Genomic DNA, 13,990 nt, shown 5'->3' on the forward strand with positions numbered 1-13,990 from the left:
CGACGAACATGCAGCTATGTCTATACATACGAGGCTTTCGGATCTCAACCACGCTCAGCTCATATTTACATACGCATATACACATTTTCAGCCGCGAAGAACCCGTTTCGTAATAAACGGAAGTGGAGCGTTAAGAGGTTTCAATCAAACGCACTGATCTCTTCTCGCTATTTCCGGGATGAAATACGTTGACCTTACTTTCGGGGAATATTGTTCCGGGCATTTCTGACGTGCAGGGAAGAAAAAAACAATTTAGGGAAACCTTTTTTTCATATTTTTTGTCGCAAAGTATCGAGAGCAATTATAGAATTCGTTCGGCGATTTCTTCACTTTTGCGTTTTACCGAACATACTCGGTTTTATTGGTTTTGACGACTCTTCCGCGGAGATGAAAATATTTTTGTCGTTACTTTGGAGCATTTTCGTATGGGAACTCCGTTGGTGAAACTGCAGGCTTCACGATGATTCTGTCGTTTGGTAACAAGAAGCTTTTTCTATTTACCGATCACTTTTGTCCACGATTGGCCGATTTATCGTTGCAAGAGTTTTTGTTAACAAGACTCGTTTTGATGCTCGGTCTTGACGGAGGAGTCGAAGGGACCGGGGTTTCGAGAGCGTCTTCATTTCTGCCGCTCGATCGTCCCGTGCTTTCGTCCTCGTCCTCGTCGTAGTCGCGATCAGCATCCTCGTCAACGTCACTGTTGTTAAAACTCGATTCTCCACCAGGCTGATTCAATCTCACGATTTTCTCACCGCCCCATCGAGCTCCCGCGATATCCGGTTTGAGCGACGGGTCTTTTGACCGATTTGCGATTACCGATCCGCGGTGATCTTCGAGGTCGTTCCTGCCGATTTTTGAGCTCCCGTAACTGCCGAACTCCTCGAACGCCAACCAAAGCTCACTGATTTTTTCATTCATACGCTTGCCGAGCTCCCGTCGTTGACTCTTCAATTCGGTCCTCACGATCTGCTCCGTTCGCCGAAAATCTTTGGTGCTTGACTCCCGCAAACGCTTCAACAGATTTTCCTCCACCTGGAGTAACGCTTCGTCGCCGAGGAATGAACTGCTTCGCTTTATTTCTGTGCATTTTTCCTTACGACTCCGAACGCTCGTACTCGAATCGCCACTTCTTTTGCTTTCTTCGCACCTGACATCCGAAACCGTGATTAATCGTCGAAGAAGAGCATCACCAACGCTGCGAATGTTATAATTTCCTTACCGAATGTTAACTTCTTGACGAAGTTTCTTCAAATCCTCCTCGTGCAGCTTAACGATCTCGTCCCTCAAGCGGTCCTCCCACTTGTCAATGTGCTTAGACAACGTCGCGTAAGACTTTCTATTTCTTTTCTCAAGGTTCTCCAAGTGCGTTTGAATCTTCTCGTAAACAAGTTTGGCATTGAGCTTCTCTTTATCGTCTCGTGACTTTTCGCGGCTATCGATAACTTCGATGATACTTTTCATGTCCTCCGCTTGCCATTCTTTGAACGTGATTTTCAGGCCCTTAGTTATTTCCTGTGTGAATAATCAAAAATTCAAAGAAACTTTTAAAAATTCTCAAAAAAAAAAGAGACGAATCGAAAGAAAAATATTGCCTGAGAATAAAGATCGCTGATTCTCGAGATTTCTTCGTTGATCCTGAGTCTCTCGCGTTTCTGCCATTCCCCGAGATAGCTTTTGAGTCCATCGTTCAATTTCTTGATCCACGATTCAAGGTCGATTCTAAGGTTTTCTCTCATGAGATTTTGGTCGTCCTCGTAACGTCTCGCGAGTTTGCGACCTCGTAATTTTTCCACGTCGAGCTGATTTTTGAGCTCGTCTATGTCTCTCTCAGATTTGACGAGTCTAGTTTTGAGCCAGTCCAAGATCGTTGCAACATCGTTGAACTCGTGATCGCGACGAGGGTCCGACGAGGCCTCGATTGAGTAGCTGGAAGGTGCAGACTTCGGTCGACGATTCGTTCTAACTTTTTTTCTCGATGATACGAGGGAATTCTCTTCCGCGTCATTGGCAACATTCTCAAGGTCATCATTCCCCGGAGTTTCAAGGGCATTGCCTTGGTAATTTTCTTCGCAGTAATAATCGACGTCGCCGGAAGTGCTTTCACCGCTTACCGAAGAATCCTCCTCCTCCTCCTCGATCTCTTCTTCTTCCTCCTCGTCTTCGCTGTTTCTCTCATTGCTCGTTGTGGCGCTGCTATCGCAGCATTGGCCCTTGTGATCGGAAGTGTTTCTAGCCGTGAGAAATGGCGGACTCTCATCGAGTCTTATTTTATCCTTCGGTATTTCTTCCTCGAGATTGCCAATAAGCTGCTCGTAATCGTTGCGCAAACCAATTCGAATATCGTAAGAATGTTTTTTCAGAGCGGTTACATTCTCGTTATCACGGTTACGTGTGCCACTATCGGCTGAAGTATCGGAGGAATCAGTTTCTTCCTCTATTGGTGAAAGAGCCGGTTTTTCTTTTGTCTGCTTTATTGCCGGTGTGCTGAGTATCGATTTAGTACGTATTCCGAGGTTGTCGTCACAAATATCTGGCGAAATGGTTGAATCTGTGCGGATAAAAATATAGGATTTTCGATCGTTCGGTGACTCAATATAATAACCGGTTAATTGCGAGAAGACCGCGTGAATTATCGTCCGGCCCTTCGAAAGGGGTTAATACGAAAGTCGATTTTTCTTAAAACCTTGCTCTATCCGCTTGTCGAATCTTTCGATAAATGAATGAGCAAAGATCCTAATCGTTGTACGATCGAAGCGAGAGTCGAGGTAAGATAAAAATAAGTCGAAGAATAAGGCGGCCTCTATCGTGGTACCTTTTACACTTACCCATGACCCACGAACAGTTCTCGGCCCTGGCTCGTTAACTTTTCGCTTCCACGTCTGGCCGTATCCCGAATCGAATCTCCCGTGCCCTTTCTTACGCCAAGGAAGAATCTCTCTGCGGGCATCTCTCGCGGGGGCATCGACTTCGACACAGTTGCTTTTGCCTCTTCCTTGGACTTTCCTCTTGTCGTTTCGAGGCCTCTCCCTCTCTCTCTCTCTCGCCGATTCCTTTGAAGAAAGGAAGGAAGGAAGAAAAGGAGACGAGAATTTTTCTCGCGTTAAGAAGGAAGAGATGCCAGGCGAGAGTGAGGCGAATCGTGCTCTCTCGATGCTTAAACGAGTTATTTTTATTGTGTTAAGTGAAAAATAAGTTGTGGAAATGAGGGGCGGGGGGAAGGAGAGGAAAAAACGAAAGGGATGCGCGGAGAATCGACGACGTAGCGAAGAAACCCGCAGAGCTCGAGGCGCAAGAAGCTCTAATGCACCCGCGGGGGAACCCCCTTTCTTCTGATACAAACTTCGACGCGCTGAGGGCGGCACTGTTGCTTCCCTAACCCTATACACAGATGTGTTCCCTTCCGTCACCCTGGCCGTCACAAAAAATCGTGCAATTTTCAATTCCGCTGACTTCGCACGGAAGTACGAGAGCGAAATCTCCTCCAGAATTGAGACGTCTTTCACGCGAATAAGCGAGAGTCACACGTACAGCTTGACGTTTCTGTCACGCAGCAACTCTCTCTTTCTTTCTCTCCTTCTCCCTCGTTCGCCCTTTTCCTCACTCTCGACTTCGTCCTTTTGCCAAGGATTTGACATGGTCAGCTGTTCGACTGTCACGGACGCGCCAATATTTTATTCTCCTTCTTTCTTTCTCGAATAGTCTTAAAATATTGTGAAGAAAAAGAAAAAAAGAAAATGAAACGTACGCCTGCCTCGCTTCGTCCAGCCTTCTCACTCTACCGCTCGCAGTGACGCTCGCGAAAAACTCATTACAGCATCACCACCGCCCAGAGTACGCTCTCGCTCCTCCTCGCCCCCGAGAAATACTACAGCGTTGCGATTTTGTTTCGTGAGAATTTCGCACGCACGAGCTTCCTTTTCTATATATGACTATAATTTTCTTAGCGGAGTCGAGTGAGCGATTTGCCCCTGCGCAGATCGCATCTCAAAAAAATATCCCAAGTTCTCAGTTTTTCAATATTCCCCTGACGCGCCTCGCGCTCGCCGAAGAATCCAACGTTCGCGAATGTTGAGTTATTGTAACGCTGGGCCAATATGACTCGAGGCAGAACAGTCGATCTCCGAAGTCCGAAGTGCTCGTTTTTTCGAATATAATAAAAATGCCGAAATTCGTAGATCCGATTAAGAGAACTTGAAGACGCAACTTTGTTCAACGACTCTGAAGTTTTGGGGGAATAAACGCTCGAAATTTGCGGACTCGTTGAGCGCGTAGACGTTGCGACTTCTTAGCGGGGTCGCCACTCGACCACACGACCCTAAAACTCTTCATTTTTAAGCACCGGAAGACGACGGGGGACAGGTTTTTTTGCGCGTGTGACCTCGCGGAGAAAAAGATCCGCGTGAAAGATGAGAGTGACTGAGCTCGTTATGAAATCCGCGGATAAAAAAGTACGTGCGAGCGAAAGAATTTTCTCACAAAGCCACCGAGCAAAATGATGCGTTTTGCTATCTCTGTAGACGCTTTTTTTACTCTGGAACAACGTGATTAGGAATAACCGCAAACGAGAGTTTGTGAAAAGGGAATTTAAGAAGGAAGACAACGGGTTTTCGCCCTTTTTAATCAGCCCACTCGATCGTGATCCAGCACTTTCTCATTCAAAACCGCGCGATTCTCCGTAGCTTCATTCCCCGATATATCTTAGCGAAAAAGGTTGATTAAAATCGTCGAAAGAAGAGAAGAAGAATTGCAACAAGCCCGGGCGAAAAAAAGAAGAACCCAGTGAAACACGTTGCGGAAGGCAATCGGGGCAGATTAATTTAAAAGATCAGAAGGTAAACGCTTTCGCGTACATCCGCGGCGAGTGAACAAGTTAAGACGCGCGTGAAAAAGCGTTAGAGCGCGGGAGAATATTTTAATTGATGAATGGTCGCGTAGGATGAGGATTGTCTTGTGATACGGCCAAGTATTAAACCGAAAGAGAAAGAGCCAACGGGAGCATCATGACGCTACTATTTACTCCATTTTCCAAGTGCACCGCCGAATAGAATTCGTAATGACAAGAGAAAAAACGAAGGAACAACAATTCCCGCGAACAACGCGCGACTCTTGTTCTCCGCTGTAGGATCGAGCAAGAAAAAAAATAAAGAAGGAAAAAAATGAAAGAGAAAAAAAAGAGCGAGAACGGTAATACACCGAGAAGCAGAGCTCCGACTCCACAGCAGAGAGCGTCGAGATTCACACGGTTATCGCAAACGCGCTCTCTTCTTAGCGGTCCTTCTTACTGTAGCGGTAGATCGGATGCCTCATTTACATACGCGTGGTAACCTCTCTCACTCTCTGCTTACCTTATACATATTATTTCCCCTTTTTCATCATTCTTGTTACGTATGTGTGCACGCGAAACCGTTCATTTACTAAACTTGTCCCAAAAGTCGTCTTCGAGTTCCGCTGAAGGTTCTCGTTATTTTCATTCCGGTTCCCTCGTCCTTGTTTCTCGGTAAGGACGCTGAGGTAACTGATTTTCAGTAGTATTTCTCGATCAACGTTCCCCCAACGAAGATCGGGTTCGGCCCGAAACTTATATTCGATTAAGCAGTGAGGGACTTTTTTCATAAACTGCAGTCGAACCGTTGGAGGAAAACTGTAGGTTATTTTCTCGATCATAAAGAACGGAGCATTAACGTTGGAAGCTTCGGAAGAAAGTGGTAGTAAAATTTACGAAGCCTGAAGAAAAGTCCTCCAGGATTTTTCTTCGGGATGCAAAAATCAGGGAAATTCAGCTCTCGTGTTCTTGACCAAGTTCAAAGATACGCTTACTCCTCGGTTTCCTCTGTAAATCGTACGAAATGCGATCGTCATTACCCCAACGATCGACTTTCCTCCGTTATCCATTCGTAATTTACATTTCTGCTCGCTCTTCGCAATAAAAGTCTCTGCGCAGGTGGCAGCAGCACTCCGCTTGTATTACACAATATTCCAATTCCCGCGTTGTTTACAGTTGGAAGTAATCGAAGTGCAAGGACGAGACCGATACCCTCGTGGGCAATCGATTTTACGGTGTCACGCGGACGCGATGCCGTAAGATCGAAAGCCTTTCATTAGCAGCGAAGAAGACGAGATTTTGCTCTGCGAGACGAGACTCTCTTTGGAAATATAAAAAACAAAAAAATCAACTATGGATAGCGTTCAAGTGGACGACGAGGCCGTGGGATTCATCGATTCGTTTACAACGAACAAGTTTTTAATTTAAATTAACAGTCACGCTCTGTGCGTCTCTGTTTGAACTCCTGTCCGTTACTCTTGACAATTTTGTCACGTCGAAAAGCGTATCGGTGCTGACACTCGATAATTAATCCAGCTAATGAGGATTATCCGTTCGACGATTTTTCATCGTGAAATTATGAAAACTTTTTATCAACGTTTGCGAGTTGCAACCTTAATGGATTGTATCGACAATCTTGGGAGTGATTTTTGGTCAACTGCGTCTTTAGTTTCGAATTTAAGGAAGTTCATCTGGTACCGAGTTAGTTGAAAGAAAAATTATCGCCACTGGTCGAGTAGTCGGTCCAGTGAGTTTGGCAACGCCGCGACTTCGTAACCTGTGCTTTCTATGCAACTGTCATTGACAAAATTTTTCACCTGCGTTCATGTCATAATCAGTGTTCAAACGTCTGGCATCATTGAAACATGACAGAAACGTCTAAAGAAACAAGTTTTTATTAATTACATCAATATTTTCTCACCCTTCCTTCATATTTTGTTGGAAGTTCCTAGTGCGAGCTGCGTCGATCGGAAAACATAGTCTCCGGTTTCAAAAAGCGCGCATTTGCAACGTTGCCATCGTGAATTACCATTTTTCGATAAGAAAATCATTAATTGCGAACTTTATAAGTATTGAATGGATTTTACTTGAATGGATTCAAATGGATTTAAATTGAATGTATAAAGACGGGAAAACCACTGAAACGCGTACGAAACGGTGTTAATTTAGAGAATCGGTTTTAATTTTTATCTCACGAACAAAGTATCCTCAGACCTTAAAATTTGGAGAGGACATTTTTTTATTATTCATTCCTGTATTCAATTTTTTAAATCGAAATGTCTCCGTTAATTCGATTTTACCAGATGAACAACTTTCTCTATTAGGTTTACGCACGAATGGTAAAAAGTCAGCGCTCGTTACAGCACTCGTTACGAAAGGTTTTCCCAAAACTGCAATCCAAGAGCACAAATCTTCGGTCTTTATTTTTCGTAAATCGTCGAATCTTCATCGAAGGAATAGGCGGTCCAATGACGTGCATCCGGTTAATCGATTATGCAATGAGCGAGACGGGCATATTGAACTTTCCGCGGTTGCAATAAATTTTCAATAGCTTCTTTGTTTCCTACCGATCAGTGAGAATAATGGATTTTTTAATGTTTGAGAAGAGACATTTTTCAGGTATCTAAAATCTAATTACCCATTTTAAAAAGTTCGTTAAAAAATAGTGAAATTGTGGATTCAACCGAAACCAAAAAATGTAACTTTTTATGCGTCAAAATTGACACTCGTGAGACCGATGGAAATTCCTCGGTCGTGGCTTAATAACTTTTGCAGGAAAGCCGATCATATCGCGATTTCACGCTCGCGCGATGAACCACGCGAACGTTTGTTTTTTCCCCGAGCGCTGCATTACCATCAGGAAAAACTGGTGATCGAGAATACCGCGGGCTATGCAGTAGCAGCAGCCTCAATGTTTTGTATATACAGAGATCATGAAGTATTTAAGTGCAGCTCGTTAGCATTTAAATGCTAATAAAAACTTTGAATGTTTTTTTTCCTCTCTTTATGGAGCAAAAGGAGAGACAAATTCAGGTTTCGATCCACCGTTTCCTCAACTCATCGCGTTGCATTCCGAGAATAATTACAACAATTCAAAAAGTTGCTCCACTCATCAGTAAATAATACAGATTTAAGGTAGATCCTGCCCAAAGGATCGTATTTTATATGGGTGTCTAAATTAGGTCGATTTTTACTCCCTAATTAAAGATATTATCACTTTAAATTAATGTCAGAGTTATTAATTCGAAATTGTAAATGCATTTATTCAACTTATCTTTTGGCGAATGAAATTACGAGGCCTTAATTAATCGGGGATCCGCATCACTGACCGAACCCGAAATTTCATTCGTCCCTGGCGAAAATACTATAGTTTATTTTTTACATTACTATAGTTACTATAGTTCATGTAAAAAATCGCATTGGAGAGCGCAAACAAAATGCCGAATGTGAGGTTATGCGATTGCTCATTACAAATTTAGTTCAATCTTTAACGTAGTGTATCTTTATTACTAGTAAGACGATCGTCTCGAATTTTTTTCCAGACCTTCATTATATACTACATCGTTATTGTGTACTTTTTCATAAACTTTGTACGAAGCGTTCATTCGTTATATGAAAAGATGGACGATTTTTCAAGCATAGTTTCTATAACCCTGTGTATTTTTCTTCATAACCACGTTTATCTCAATAACCAATAAGACGAGCCCTTTAATTAGATCCTGAGTAAATTTCAAGACTTTCTTAAGGTAGGAGTCGCGCGACAATCGATATTAGACGAACTCGTGATTTTTAAATTATATCATTTTTACGTGATAAACTTTCATATGGCTAAAGGATTTAATAGGTTACCGAAGATTATATCAAGAAATTTACGATCAAAAATAGAAATACAACACGGCATCGTATGAGAAACCCATCCCGCCAACACTATGATTGCAGAATTCATTTCCTTATTGATTAGATATAGTTTATAATAAAATTGCTCCTCATAGATTATATATTATAAAGATTCTAATGTGACCATAAAAATATAGGGGCATCGACTAATTCGAAGAGAATTTTTAAAATAATCTCGATGAAAACTCAGAAAATGGAAGGAGATCGACTGCCATGAAGTGGCTCGATATACTTGGCAACGTTAAAAATGTTGATCTTGTATAAATTTAGACGAATCCAGTTTAAATTGCCCCAAGATTTATTCAATAGAGAAAACCTTTCTTATAACCTATTTTATTTCGACGATTAATAAATAGTCATTCGACCACAGAGTCGCGCGACTCTTAACTTAAGAAAATCGTTTCGTGCACGAACTACCTTAAATGTACTGCTCATTGAATGGGCTCTTAAAAAAAATTTGATTTTACATCTGTTTCAACAACTTTGTATTCCTATTAAAATGTCATCAGATCCGCTGAAATCAAGTCTTTCGAGAAAAAAGAAAATATCAGATTGGCCTTTATATATCGGATTGTTCATAAAAAAAAAATTTCGAAGCCTCAATTTTCCTCATCACATAATTCTGACGCAATAATGTAGAAACCAACGAGGATAAAGCTTTATTGAACGTAAAATATTCTTGAAAAATCAACGTTTACCAGGAAAAGTTGATTCGACGATAAATTTCATCACAAGTGAATGAAAGTGTTTCAAATTCAGAACGTTATTTTAATAAAAAGAGTGAAGAAATGATATTCCGTTCGGAGGCACATCCGTTTCGGGGGAAAAAGGGTAGACCAGTGCGGCACGCAGTTTTTCATCACATGCGAGGTGTCGCATTGAGGCGAAGGCCTCGATGTCACACACACTAGCCGGGCATTTAATTCTTCAAAGATTTGAAAAAAAAAAAAACAAAAAGCATCAAGATTCTCGAAGCCTCGAGGACGTTTCAACCATTTGGACGAAAAACCCCTGGACCTCGGTCACTTCTTGGAGCCTTCGGTACCAAGGTCGAAATGAAGAAAGAACCATGGAACAGAAATGGTAACTACTTTCGCTTGAGGACTCTCGTCTTCACTGCGCGAACGATAAAAAGTACTCGTTGATTGTTCCACAGGACGTTGAATCGGACGGTCTTGCATGCCCGAGCTTTGAGATCTTACCTCGTGATAACGCAGACGAACCGACGTCCAAACAAAACGATAGAAGGACGAGCATGTGGGTGAAGGCTCGTATGGGGGCTCTCCAGGATATGTCGAAAGTGAAACTCAAGGCCTTTTACCAGACATTAAGCGTTTCTTATTATTACACCCATTCCATGATCGTATTTAACACGTATCGAACAAAAATATGGGGCTAAATGGCACATGCGAAGTTTAGTATTCAAATTTCATTTTAATCAACGTCGAAGTTATAAACCGAGCGAGATTTTGTATTTAGGAATTATTGCAAATCAGCTTGGCACTAAGCTTTTTTCGATCGGATCGTTACTAACATGGGCTTTCATAACCCCGGCGGAGCTTCCCCTACTCATAACTTTACAAGAAATAAATGTTTTGAGACAAATTTTATAATCGAATGTCGAAAAAAGGGTAAATCAGAATACGGCTGGGGATACAATGTTGCAATTACTCAAATTTCGAACAGCTAAAATCTCGAGTTTATACACTTTGAATGATAATAATATGGAGACGGATCAATTCGACTAGAGCTTTGAATGTCGAAAATAAATAATGTAGAAACTTCAAGGCTCGAAGCACGTTTACATCGCGGAAACAGAATGTAACAATCGCCCATGGAACGACGACTAAAATATCGTTTTTCCAAAAACTCGACTACCACTCTTTCGATTAATAAATTCTTACAATCAGCAATACTGTGAATATTCACAATTTGGAAAATATAATAACGAAAGAGCAAATATTACTGAGGTTGAAATGCTGAAAGACCAAAAAGTCGAACGGTCGATATGGCGAAACGGTAGAAAGTCGAGCGATCGAAATGAAGAAATGCAGCGGAGCTCAAAATACACACACGCTTCCCCAACCACTCACTCACTTACTCCAACTTCAAACATCGCCATTTTATATATTCAAGATTTCTATATTCACAGGTTCGAAAAATTAACTCTCGATTGGTTGCTACTCTGTATTCTGGTCTGTCCACAAAACAATTACTCTCCATTTTGAGTTCGAAAACATGAACTTTTGACATTCGTATGCTCTGTTAAAATTCCATTCGAAATGAAAACTATCGAAATACATATTTTCGAGTAAATACGAATTCAAAGAAGAAGGGATATTCGGTTAAACACGTAATCTACTAAATAGTCGATCGGAAATAATAACTTCGAATTACTTATATTTCTCGAATCTGCTATTACAACTGTGAAAGTTTCGAAATATACCGACAGTTCTACAATTTGGTTATCCCTAATGTTGAATCCTATCAAGAGACGCGGTAGCGGCTCGACGCCGCAAGTATTAAAAGTAAAAACTGCAGCGCAAAAGAAAAGCCAGCGCGAGCCCTGCCGCTACTCTTATATACGCGAATATGCCGGTTTTATGACGTCACAGAATTTTCAAACGGCCCTCACAAACAAACTATTTTATGAAAGAACCTGAATATTGGTGATGATTTTTTTTCGATTTTTCCCCTTCCATTGGTCTTTGTTGCAAGTAAATCCGTCCAGTCGATCCTGAGATATGTAACGTTAGTGATTTTCCCAGAATACACGAGGATAAAAATTGCATTAAAAAATGCACTAGTATCCCCTAGTTAATTATCGCTTTAAAGTCGTAAAGCTCAAGCCAACTCTCCTCATAATTCCAAACGCATGAATTAACAAGCCAGAAGCCATTAAAATCTTCCCAGTTAATCTACGACTGGTTTTTTCGTCGTGAAAGACACTTTTAAAGGCTCATGACGGAAGGACAATGTCTTCAATCTATGAATATCAACTTGAGTACGTTTTAATCAGCTTTACATGCATGCACTCTCGCTATGTAACGTTACAAAATATGCAGCGAGTAACATCTGCAATGCTCTCATGTACCACGTATGAATTATACCAACGTATATGCGTTTAAAATCTTTACTACCGAACGTGCCTCGTCATTGTTCATTTAGTTTGCAACTTCTTATTCTCGCTGCTCGCGAGCACAGCTTTACGTGCACGCGCTCATTACCAGCAGAAAACTGTTACTTCTGCAAATGCGTGTACAGCATGTACTCGGTATATCCGTAATGCACAATCTCTTATTCTAACTCGGACATGTGTAATATAGATCTTCGCATTATCGTTTATTCGTGAGCTGCATAACCAGCCGCATTTCATTCGTATTAAACTTCTTTCGTGTTCAACGATTCCTTTTTCGACTGGAAAAATGTACAGATGTGGCGTTTCATTCTGAGTCTGTTCTGAAAAATGACTGCGATGCACTGGAAGAACGTGGCAACAAGAATTCTCATTTGACTTTGAAAAGGTGTTGGGAAAAAAAAAAAAAAAAAAAAAAAAAAAAAAAAATTTTGTTAGATTTTTGTGGCGAGGGAAAGAAAGTTAGGTTTTCGAAATTTGAATTATACAGGAATATTAAAAATTGAAGGATTTTCGGGCCTTGAAACGTTTTTGAAAATTGACATTTAGTCTTTCGAAGCCCGGAGATTTTTCAATTTTCAATATTTCTGTATGAGTTTAGTTCTGACGGTAACCGCTGCTTTACAAATAAAAACCCTCATTGATTTTTTCATCTCGGATAAAGCAATCCCCCGGAATCGTGGAGACCGTGGGGAAACATGTGGGTTCCTGTGGAGTAGTTTTACACCGAACTTACTCGAGATATGTGAGAGTTCAAAAATTCTATTGTAGAGTTGAAATACCAATAAGTAAACCCTTCGAGTTTCAAAAGTCTGTTTTTATTCCTCGACGTGAAAAAATCGCGAAGAAACCTCGAAAAATTCGGCTGCCACACGGGGTGACCCCTTAATCAACATTAATTATGAGAATTTTGAAACTTTGAAGTACGACGTTTTACCTTCGACCATTTTTGATGTGTATTTTTTTCTTAATTGTTTAGAAACTCGATTGAAAACCGAACGCGATGTGCTGGAATGAGGGGAAAATCTTTGTTTCGATATAAAACGTAACAAATCAATTTTATTCACAAAAAATTAACGTCGATTTTTCTATCGAGCTTTTTTAGAACCCGATAAAGATTCGTCTCGATTTCGTTCTACGAGGCGCTGGTTTCTCTTCATTATGTTGGGGTTGTAATCTTTTCGTGCTTCTTGGGATTGACGATAAGCCACCGATTGCGTGTACTGAGATATCTTTCAAAGTTTACAAACTCGTTACCCTCTGATAAGCGTCGAATGCAGCTTTTTTTTTTACAAAGAATTAACGACTAACCTGACGATAAAAATTTCCATAACCAACCGCTATGCCACCCGAGATCAAACCGATCAGCCCCGCCAAAAGTGCACGCTGGATTAAAATTTTTCTTTCCTTTCCTAGTGGCATTTCGACTCAGCTGATCAAAAATCGCAGTCCAAAGTTCGAATTCCAAGCTCTTTGAATTAATAGCTTCATCGATTTTTGTATACCCAAGCTCGCGAAACAGAATATCAAATTTTTTTACTTACGATTTTTTGATCGTAGGTGAAAATTTTGCCTTGAATCTTATTGAAATTATTGGAATTCCTGTGTTTTCAATAACCAAAAGCGTACAAAAGATCGTTTGAAATGACTTTAATGAACTAAATATAAAAGAACTTTTTTCTTATTTTTTTGAACTAACCTTCCAACTTTCTTCATAAATTTCCCCTATTTTGTGCAGTGTCTGTTAATCCATGAACACAGTTATTGCCAAATTTTTGTATTTACAAACTAATAGAATCATTTTCTTTTCAAGCAGTCATATAACGTTGCTTTCATTTTTTCGTGTGAAAATTCATAAATACTGAGAGAAAACTTTTCGCATCTTCTTTTCAAGCGTACGAAGAAAAAAGTAGTGACAGGTACTTTATTTGTTTGATTAGCAGTGCCATCTTGCGGAACCATTTGAAGAATCTCAAATATCGACACAAGAGAGGCGCTGCAATCGGCTCGGGAGATTTTCGAACGAAAAATTGGATCAGAGTTCTGAAAAAAATTGTTCTTAAAAACAAAAACCTTTGAACGAGTCATTTTGTCAGTAATCGGAGTACTATTGCACTTGCTCCATAATCATTTTA

General features: G+C 40.8%; 1 protein-coding gene across 1 annotated transcript; it reads right to left on the reverse strand.

Moving 5' to 3' along the window:
• Positions 1-504: 504 nt before the first annotated feature.
• LOC122416569 (DNA ligase 1-like) lies at positions 505-2,829 on the reverse strand. Its single transcript, XM_043429635.1, has 4 exons — positions 2,826-2,829; positions 1,593-2,548; positions 1,220-1,512; positions 505-1,147 (listed from the first exon to the last, which is right to left on the reverse strand). Exons 1-4 carry the CDS (start codon positions 2,827-2,829, stop codon positions 505-507), a joined length of 1,896 nt encoding a protein of 631 aa, XP_043285570.1.
• Between the last annotated feature and the right edge of the window lie 11,161 nt (positions 2,830-13,990).

The sequence above is a fragment of the Venturia canescens genome, chromosome 9, assembly GCF_019457755.1.
Source record: "Venturia canescens isolate UGA chromosome 9, ASM1945775v1, whole genome shotgun sequence".
Lineage (NCBI taxonomy): Eukaryota > Metazoa > Arthropoda > Insecta > Hymenoptera > Ichneumonidae > Venturia > Venturia canescens.

Coding starts and splice junctions, on each gene's coding strand:
- LOC122416569 (XM_043429635.1), bottom strand. Junction 1,513..1,592: donor TCAGCGATCTTTATTCTCAG/GCAATATTTTTC, acceptor TTATTCACACAG/GAAATAACTAAGGGCCTGAA. Junction 1,148..1,219: donor CGTCAAGAAGTTAACATTCG/GTAAGGAAATTA, acceptor TTCGGATGTCAG/GTGCGAAGAAAGCAAAAGAA.